Raw genomic sequence first — 10629 nt, forward strand, 5'->3', positions numbered from 1 at the left:
GGGGAACCTGCGGCCTTCGTGGGGTTCTTGTGCGGCCCTTTGCCACCTAGTACAAAATGGTAGAGTTCGTTTCAAACAACTATTGTACATCAACGCCATGAGAGTGGCGCGAAAAATCCCGCCAAAGACAGTCATATTGTAAGATGACGTCAGAAATCTAGTCTGAAACGGATCCTAACACGCATGAGCGAAGCTTTGGTCCACAGACTATCCGTTTCAGACTTGGATACTCAATGTTAATTTTTTAAACAGTTTTTAGCGCTCCCAAGTTGCAATAAGAATGAACTAAACGAAAAAAAAGCCGGCTTATGTGTGTGTGTTTTTTCTTTTTTGACTTACCATACTACTGCAAGGTTCGCTGGCTATCAACAGGTCAGGTTTTGATAAAAGTTTTGTCTTTACGACGACAAACTTTTTTTTAACGCTAAAAAGGATCCCATAGAAATCTGGAAAAATGCTGTTGAATATCCATGCCTTCGAGAATATGCTCGCCGTTTACTTTCTTGCTTCAGAAGTACCTACTGTTGCGTGACAACTTTTTCTCCTATATCAAAAATCAAAACAAATTTAAGAACGCAAATTACTGATACACATTTAGAGGATCATTTAAAGCTGTGTGTTACGAAGCTTGATCCAAATATACAATTACTGTCAAACAAAAAACAAAGCCAAATAAGTCACTAACTTATTTGGAATAAAAAAATATCTTTGTATTTTTTTATATTATTTTATATGTATATTATATTTAAAATTTTGTAGTATTATATTTTATTTTTTCTATATAATGCAATAAATTGTTAAATCTATAGAAAAACTATAATAATTTCACAAAAGTCACTTTCTTAGGTCAGCTCTCTTATTGCTGCCTAATTTAAATGTGGCCTCTAATGGTAAAAAGGTTCCCCACCTCTGGTATAAGACATAGTAGTTGAAATAGATGTAGCATGTAGAAATTGAAGAGAATATATATATATATATATATATATATATATATATATATATATATGCTATGCAGACCATTTAGGTCCATAGCCTTGTAATTTTTTTCCACCCACTTCTTTCGGTCCCTTGCTTTTTCTCTCCAGCTCTGGAAGACCTACTAAGATCTTTTTCCACTACATCACTCCACCCTTTTTTTGGTCTACCTCTTTTCCTCTTGCCCTTTGGTATCTTTAATGCAACTGGTTTCAAGAATCTGTCTTCGGCCATTCATTTCTAAATAATCTAGCTACTGTAACCTCCTTGCCATTATAAACGCGCTGATTGGTGATTCATTGAAAAGTGTGTAAATTTAATGGTTTGATCTTCTCTCCCAACCTAACTCTGTCTGCTCTCCTCCAAAAGTTCTTCTTAGTATTTTTTTCTCCCAGATTTCCAATTTCTGTTTAGTCAGGGTAGGTCTTAAAATTGTCTCTTTCGATGTTAATATTCTTCTAAGACTGCCGCACAGCTGTTCCTTTCGGCAATTCGTAGTTTTTTATAGTTTTATATTTATATTTATAGTTTTGTTGTTTTTTCAAACTTCTTTCTGTTTCTTGTAATCAACGTCACATCATCAGCATAAACTAAGCATTGATGGTTTTTGTCGAATATCATGCCTTGATACTGCTTCTTATTATGCCTTCCAAAGCTAGATTAAATAGTACCGTTAATAGGGGGTCGCCTTGTCTTAATCCGTGTTGTGTTTTGAAATGTTCAATTTAACACAATTTTTTTACATTGGTTGTATCCTCTAATGTCTCTTTAATTATTTGAATTAGTTTGTTTAGAATGTCTAGTTCTCGTAATATCTATTCACACTGTCATAAGCTCTTTTGAAATCGACAAAAAGGATCTGTGTTGGTATCTCATATTCAAAATAGCCAATAATCAGTTGTTTTATCTTGGAAATTTGATCGGATGTTCCTCTGCCTTTTATAAACCCTCCTTGGTACTCTCCTAACAATTTTTCTGCGTATATTTCCAATTTTCTTTTTAAAATTGATGCAAATATTTTGTATGTGACGTCTAGTAAGGCTATTCCTCTATAATTTTTTTTCGTCCTACATAGTTTCTCTGCTTTTTTTTCTTTGATTGTTATACTCACTTATGCTTTTCTCATCTCTGATCTGCCAAATTTTTTGTCTAAGTTTCCTTTTTTGTGATTTTTTCAGCTTGAGATTTTTTATCATGGCGCTTGTTCAATTTTGTCCCAGTTTTTTCAGCAGTTAGTGTGTGGCTTTCTTCTCGACTGCTTAACTATTTTTCTTTCAATATTTTCTCTCATTAAATCGTTCAAGTCGTATAAAAATTTCTTAATCCTTGGTTTATTTGTTTTCTTCATTTTTTTATCCTAATTTTGGCACCTACCAGAAAGTGATCTGAACTTATGTCTGCTCCACGATATGTTCTCACCACATTTGTTATACCTCGAAGAAAACTTTGTTCACCATTTTATTTTACCACTCTTCGTAATATAAGTCAAAGGAACAGATTTGTCAGCTTATCACTGACTGAAAAAATTTGCCAACAAATAGATATGAATAAATAAAACGAAATTTCTTTAATTTCTTATATCTTTTGATATGTTTATATTTTCAAATCGTCTTGATATTAGAACTCTTCTGTTTAAAGACAGTAATAGGTAGAAACGTCAATTTTCAACCTGACTTTAAAAAGACTAATTTTCAATTAGAAAAGACCTAAAATCAAGACGATTTAGAAATTGTTAACCGTACCAATTAGACTATTGTTGTGATTTGTTTTGTAGATACTTCTGAACTCCGAGAAGCCGAAAAAGTAAGGTTATCTCAGGAGAAAGCTTTAAAAGCACTCCAAGATTATACTTTATCGCATTATCCTGAAAGTCCAGCTAAATTTGGAGAATTACTTTTACGAATTCCTGAATTACAACGAACATGTCAAGTGAGTATAGGGAAAAAACATAAGTTATAACAATCTTACTAAATTTTGTATAATCTCTACTTCAATTCTTCTTCTACTTCAATATTTTTTTCCAATCAACACATGATCACAATGTTACAATTTTACATATTTATTAGAGTGTCCAAATTGGACCTAAAAATATATCAAACCCAAACCAGCCCTTAATATTCGCTTTAATCAGTGCCTAGATCATAATACATTTAAATAACATAAAATTTTCGCACTTTTTGCAGTTAATTTTTTTTTCTATGAAATAAATGTAGCTAAAATTATTTAAACAGCTATTTCTTGTAGGAATTTTAATGCTCTACAAAAAAGATCTAAATACTTTTTCAATAAAATTTACCGTTTAAAAGTTATGTCAAGCGGCCTTTACAACACTTTAGGCTCTGAATACCTATGGCTATAGTTTTACATTACATACTTCAAACTTAAGTATATTCAAACTCTTTATGTTCTGTTTTGTTCTTCTTCTTCTACTCTCTTCGCCACAACTCTCCATCCATTTCTGTCTTCTGTTGTTTTCCTCCACGCAGTTATTCCCACACTTCTCAAATCTGATGTTACTTTTCTTGGCCTCCGTTTTCTACTATTGACCTCCTCCTCTTCATTTGCTCTATTGGTTATTCTGTTTGCCATTCAATACATGTTACTTGTGGGCTCTGACTATTTGTGTAATATTAGGGTCGTTATATATTTGTTTCATCTCAGAATTTGTTCTTGTTCTCTATTAATCGTTGTCTATTTTCACGCCCCCAGTATTTTCGGAGACCTTTCCTCTCCCACACTTTCATTTTTTCAGTACCCTTATGGACTAGTACCCAGGACTTTTGTACAATTGTATTTTGCTGCATCGACTACTCCTTTTACTCTTAGAATATTAGGACTTAGGACACTATTGTTCTACAACCCTTTTGCAATCCGATCATCATCACACATATCCGTTTACAACAGCCCTATTCCAAGGACTCAACATTTTCAAAATTACTTGTTTTACGTCCTGAAAAATCTGTTTTCCTGATTCTTTTTTTTTACATATTTAATCTTTTCTTCATTTACCCTGAGCCCGAATCTTTATTAAATTGGAATTTCTGGAACCGATGGTGATATTCATACTGAACACACTGTTTACACCAACACTCACTATGTATTACACTGTCTGACGCGCGTTTTAATAATCAAGTTATCCTCTTCAGAGACTGAAGGTATACTAACCTGTGGTTATGTAAACAGTGTATTAATTCTGAATCTTTGTAATTCTTTTTGGAGTCTTCTATATACGTTTTTTAATTCACCTCGGGATCTGGGTAGTAGTAGAATATCGTCTACATATGTTAAAATGTGATGCTTCCAACGGTAGATTAAACCATGCTTTCATGCTACTAGCAATAACGACTAATTCTTTAACTTGACTCATATCTGCTGAATCTTAACTGCTCAGTGTTTGCCTTTTTCATTATTCATTTCCATAATATATGTAGCATTCACACCGTTAATATCAATAATAAAATAGAGAACTAACTTGTTTAATGAGAAATCGTCGTGTATTCTGATGTAACGATATAATATTTTAAAAAATTATTGTCATTTATCTTTCAGGTTGGTAAGGAGATGTTAACAATAAAATCAAAAGACGGAGATGGACCGAGTTTTAACCTCCTGATGGAGCTCCTTAGGGGGGACCACTGAAAATGTGCCTTATAAGCTTTGGTGGCGGGCTCTCGTATACTACGGACAGTATTTCTTTGCTTAATCACTATTTAGCTTTAAGTGAAACCCTACGTACTTAGAAAAAAAAAATCGTGCTGGACACATTAAAAAAGATCGGTATTTTAGGATTTTTTCACTAATTTAAAAAAAAATTTATTTGATAATTGAAAACTTTACTTTTTTTCGTTAAAGAAAAAAAATATGAAAGTTCTGTTAATATGTTGAGATTTCATCAGCACGTTATGGAATGATTGTTGCTCAAAGTTACAATATTCCCTTCAGTTTGACGTTATTCGATTAAAATTTCAAATTTCTATTTATAACAATTTCATTTTGGACTCGTTAAAATGTTATTGTTTTGTTATGAAAATTGAATTTCGTTTAAAACGTTCTATTTTATATATGTCGAAAAAATCCTTCATAAAATTTTATAACCGAATGTATATATATATATTTCTTAAATTAAGTTTATATTTTGATATTTTTTATTATATACAATGAGGCTATTTCTCGCTATCGTTGACGTTTTTTTATATATATATTTATATATAAGGTGAATTTAATAAGAATCTTTTAGAATTTTGAAAAACACCTTGTATAAGAATAATTTTAGTTGAAAAAATGTTGATGCTAGAGCTGTACTCGTATCTGATACGTACCTCGAAGCATATTTTTTTACAGATAAGAAATTATATAAAAAAAATCTCAAGGAAAATAGAAATATTGAATGACTTCAAAGAACCACTATACTGTCCTCCCCTAAGCTTTTCAGTCAATTTATGTGCATATAATAATCATTTAACTCAAATGATTTTTATCACAAAATTCCTAATAAAAATATTGGGTTTCAGTTAATAATCCTGTTTCTAAAATACCGCAAGGAAATAGTTACCAATTTTACACAGAATAAGAGGTTAATAATAACTCTTTGAGATTTTTTTTTAAATCTTTGCTCCATTCCAGTGTTTCGAAAAACATATTTTAAATAACTGTACTCTAGCTTGAAAGTTTTAAGTAAAAATGATATATTTGTATAGTTTGGATCGTATTTTTGCTCTATTTAAAAAATCTGGATCATAAATTGATCCATTTGGGCAAACTGTATGTCTAAATTAGACAATTTCATATAATTTTCACCAAATACAACAGTCAATATTCCTGAGTATGAATTTTGATTTTTTTTCATTTTCTTTTATTTAATATCAAAAAAATTTCAAAGCGCAACTGAACATATTTTCCTTCTATAACAATACACAAAATACATTAGTACAAATAACCAAAAAAATTGAACAAAGTCACTTTTTGAACAAACCGTATAAAATTGGTATTGTAGACTAAGTTCAAACCCTTCTTTTTCTTCCTTCTTTAATCTAGGCAACTCGCCACTCTGCCTGCTATACTGCTAAACTGTCATACTTTCGTTTTTGGTGGAGACCTAAGCTTCTACTTCCTAATGATGATTTGAACTTCGTTATCAAAACGTGCAGCAGACAGTGTAATTGTGTGTGTTACTGTAGTGCCAGTGTGGTCAGCTTACTATTCTTGTTGTTGTCCATTCTCTAAACTCTGCTTCTGTTGTTTGTTCAATTTTTGGCTACTAAACAAGCGTTTGGTGTACCCAGTAAACCATCTTAGGCTGCAGTCCCCACGTCCTGCCTACGAATTTGCAACAAGTCCATATAATCATAGTGGCTTTCAAAATAACCTTGTCTAGATGATTGTTCCAAGTAAATATTTTATTCAGGATGTCTCCTAGATACTTGAAGTCCATCAAGAGTTGGTGCGCGTATAGTTGCCTTTCTTCTTCTAATAAATGGGACTAGTATTGTTCCGTAGGTATGCCAATTTATTATTTAACTCTAAGACGGGAAAAGCTATATTATTGGACACAATGTTTATTGTCATTATACTTTCACAATTACACTGAGCTTACTGTGGATTAATAGTTCATATCCGGCTTGAAGGACCATGTTTTAGGAAATCACCAACTGCTCTAAAAACTTAGTTGGTATTACCTTATACAAATTTTTTATATTAAACTGCAGCTATTGTCATTATAATGTGCTTTTGTTTTCTCCCAAGTGGATGGAAAGATTAAATATGTTTTTAAACTTGTTTTAACTAAATATATTAATTTTACTTAAAAAATTCTCAAGTAAAGATTTGCAGTTAACCTTCATAAATTATCAAATAAAGATTAACTGAAAATATCTTGCATATAATTTTCATTCTGTTGTATTTTCATTAAGAATTATTTTGGATGTATTGTTAGTAGTTTAAAACTACAGTTTTGTCACGTTTTTTTTTTTTAATTCAACCTACTCTAACCTGAACTATTGTTGTAAATAGTCCCCGGTTGATTTTTATTTATTTTTTAAGTCGGACAAGAGTTTAATTTTGTGCCAACGCTGTGTTTGACCGAACAGACTGAATGAAATTTTTTGTTGTTGCCATATTACTTGGCATATTATTATAATGAGTATTAAGAGGATACAAATAATTTACGAATGTTGAAAAACAGTCTTAAAATGTTACCGTTACTCATGAAAACAAACACAATGTTTCTAACTCTTCCCAATCACTGATTAAACCAGAAGATTTACAATGATCAGATAGTTTATTCAAAAATTGTTTTTCCTAATTGTCTCTCAGCTATTCAATACTCCCAAAATTTGGGCAATCCTACCTTTTAGGGTACAACTCTCCTATGAACTTGAAATATGTCATTTCTGGTATAATTCTGAACAGGTCCATGAATATTTATATAGGGCGTTCATTTTTTTTTTTCGTTAAAAAATTCGTATTTCCAATTTCCCGACTGGCGATAGTAGAGTGCTTTTCACAAGATGCTGTTAACAATTTTGATTACGGAATTCATAACCTTAACAAAGCTCTCCTTGGTGTATTATGCAGTTAAACTTCAGAATTTCGTGATTTATTTTACTCGAAAGAATCGTTGTGACCCCTAATTTTTTTGTGACATACTTCTGGCTCCATCAGTTGCTATTGAAATTAATCCTATTATCTTCAATGCATTTTTGCACGGCATTCGCTTTATCCCTAGTTGGTCCCGATAGCGGTAGCAATCCTAGAAGTTCTTCTTCTGGACCTTGGGAAGACATATATCTGACATAAAGAGCAGTCTTTTATGTCGCATGACTCATCGATAACAAGTGAATAGGTAGAAGAAAGTTGAATATCTTCCACTTGCAAATATGTTACATTTGAAGACTGAAGAATTATTCTATCTTGTACTGGTTTAGAGGATAATGGCAAATCTTTGATATTTTTCAAGGTTTGTTGTTTGTTTTTGAAATGACGAAACAGTTCTTCAGATTCACATATGAAATAAACCTTGGCGTGTGTCACGAGGAGGAGGTGAAAAAAAGCGAGTAAGTCTTTGAGGGATAGAATCGATGCCTACCCCTCGTTAAATGATTTAGAACCATTTTTAAATTTTTTTTATTTGATAAAATCAATATTAGTTGAGTATAGAGTTAAAGAGCCGCAGGCTGCCGACCCCTGCACTAGACCGATAGGAACCGTGAACTGAAGATATAAGAGCATAGGGTCGCACACTATGAAAAATGGAAAATTTTTTAACGAAAAAAGAAACATGACGGAGACATGAGGGCCATATATAAATATACATGGACATGCTCAGAATGAAGTCAAGGTCTAACCTAACCAAAGTTTGTATAAGTAACATTTTAAGACGATTCAAAATTATTGTTACTCTTATTTTGGCATGGTTCATTAACAAAAATATAATATCTTTAATAAAATAAAATTTTATGATTAATCGAATTATTTGTATCCGAGAAAGAAAAATATCAATAATATTAGAATACAAAATGACAATTCAACAAAAATCCGTACTGAATGAAAAAAGTGAACGTCTGATTAAAAAATAATTATTGTTTTTTGATTTTTTTTCAAATTGAGACTTGTATAAACGAGTACCATGACATTTTACTTCTTTATAGAATTGTTACTATAATAAAGAATATTCTATGCAGACTTGACCACCTCACAATTTAAAATTTGATAGAAACTAAAATGTTTCAAGTAATTGAGGTGCTGCTTATAAAAACTCGCCTTATACAAATAATCCCATTTTGAGCAAATGAGGAAAAACTTTTTTATATATTCTATTTTCTAATGAAACAATTTACAACTCTAGTGTTTTATTACTTTTAATTATGATTTTATTTCAATTTTGGATAAGGCTAGTTCTGAAATGTCCTTATGGATAAGGCGGGTTTTAGAAACGGATTTTTTTTGCATAAACTAATTAATCAAATTAGGGACTATAAATTGCAATGTTTCTATTGAAATATAAGCAGAATACAGGAGAAAAAACATTATAACTAGACTCTCAAAATTCACCATTTTCTTTGAAATATAAAGAGAAAAATTAAAACTAGAGATCCTAAGCTCTCCGTTTTCATTATTAATTTCTTGGCAAATGTCTATAGAATCGTCAGAAGCACCAGCTAATTCATTAGCAACCTCAAGATTCAAAAGGTTCCGATACCATAAGAAAATCACCGTTGAACTGGTGTTCATAATTAATTGTGGGCGGCCAAGGGCCCGTCGTGCCCCACTTAACGTTCCCAAAGGCCAATGTCCTGTGAGAAGCCGATCAGGTGATTTGGCTTGAAACCTTTGAAGTCATTGGACAAGTTGTGAAGCATACCCAAGTATTTAAACCGTGCTCGTATGACTGCAGGGCACTCAAAGATGACGTAGCCTGCGGTTTCGTCCTTCTCAATGCACCAATGGCACTCCGAATCGTTCGTAATTCCCATGGTGTGTAGATGACAGTGACCAGTTAGAAGTCCGGTCACTAGTCGCGCCTGTTTAGTTGGAGTATTGAACTGGTGTGACCTCTTCTCTAAAGCAATCAGAACATTCCAAAGAGACTAGAAACTTAACTTTCTGAGTAGCCCTCGTATGTACAAATTATTATAAAGGAGACTTAGTGTACAATAGAAAGTTAATTTTTTCCACCCATTAGCTTTTATCCCTTGTTTCCAATGATTTTACTTCGATATTTTTATTATAAATAATTAATTTTTATAGAAATAGTTTTTGATATCTGAGCCAGATTTTGAACTTTATCAAAATATTTTGATTAATGCCAGAATCCCGTAAGACGGATAATCATTTCTATGAAAAAAATCGAGTCATGTATTAAAATATACCTTAAATCACGAATGCTTATCAAAAATATATATAAAAAATAAAAGAAATTTGAAAAAATTATATTTTTTATTATAGTAGCAGATTTATACAAAACATTTATCGGACTAGTACATTTTGTATCAGGTTTTAATGACCGTATTATTTTTGACAGTTCACTCGTGTCCCTTTTTACCCCGGTTGTTTGTATCCAAGTTTCTGTATAAGATGTTCATCTACAATAACAAAAAGAAACAACTTAAGACTAAAGGGGAGGCCTTTCAAAACTGTATTAAATACAGTTTTAGCCCTAAAATACTTTTTGTACTCACTTTTTTACTGTCGATTATATACAACACATGTATTGAAGAAAATATAATATACATCTTTAACAATTTTGTTTTTTAATCCTCATTTTCTGAATTTCGGTTTTATTATAGATCACAATTGAAAATTGTGAAAAATAGAAATAAAGCTTCACAAAAACATTTGTCTATAAAAATAAAGGGCGTTTCGGATAAGAACAAAAGCGCATAGGGAGTCCAAAATATGACATTTAAATGTAATTTACCTCTATACCAAGTTACATCCCTGAGAAGTTATAGGGCCTCTAAGTAAGATCCAAAATTTCGAAACAAATTGATTTATTTGCAACCCTTTAAATATCAAATTTGGTATCTATCTATCATCAAGAAAGTGTTACAAGGTTTTGGATACATACCTAGAAGACGAGGTGACAATATAGACAGGCTTATAGTAATGGGAGGCAGTACAAACGGGGCAATAGAGACATTCCGAAGAGGTCACGAC

At 31.8% G+C, this 10629-nt stretch overlaps 1 protein-coding gene across 1 annotated transcript in view; it reads left to right on the top strand.

The window, feature by feature from the left end:
- LOC130449709 (nuclear hormone receptor FTZ-F1 beta) overlaps nt 1-10214 on the top strand; it is a 56565-nt gene extending 46351 nt beyond the window's left edge. The window contains exons 12-13 of the mRNA XM_056787673.1: nt 2750-2904; nt 4525-10214. Coding sequence (XP_056643651.1) covers nt 2750-2904; nt 4525-4614 — 245 coding nt within the window. The 3' untranslated portion in view covers nt 4615-10214. The remainder of the gene's footprint in view (nt 1-2749; nt 2905-4524) is intronic.
- Nucleotides 10215-10629: the final 415 nt, after the last annotated feature.

This window comes from Diorhabda sublineata, chromosome 10, assembly GCF_026230105.1.
Source record: "Diorhabda sublineata isolate icDioSubl1.1 chromosome 10, icDioSubl1.1, whole genome shotgun sequence".
NCBI classification, from domain to species: Eukaryota; Metazoa; Arthropoda; class Insecta; order Coleoptera; family Chrysomelidae; genus Diorhabda; species Diorhabda sublineata.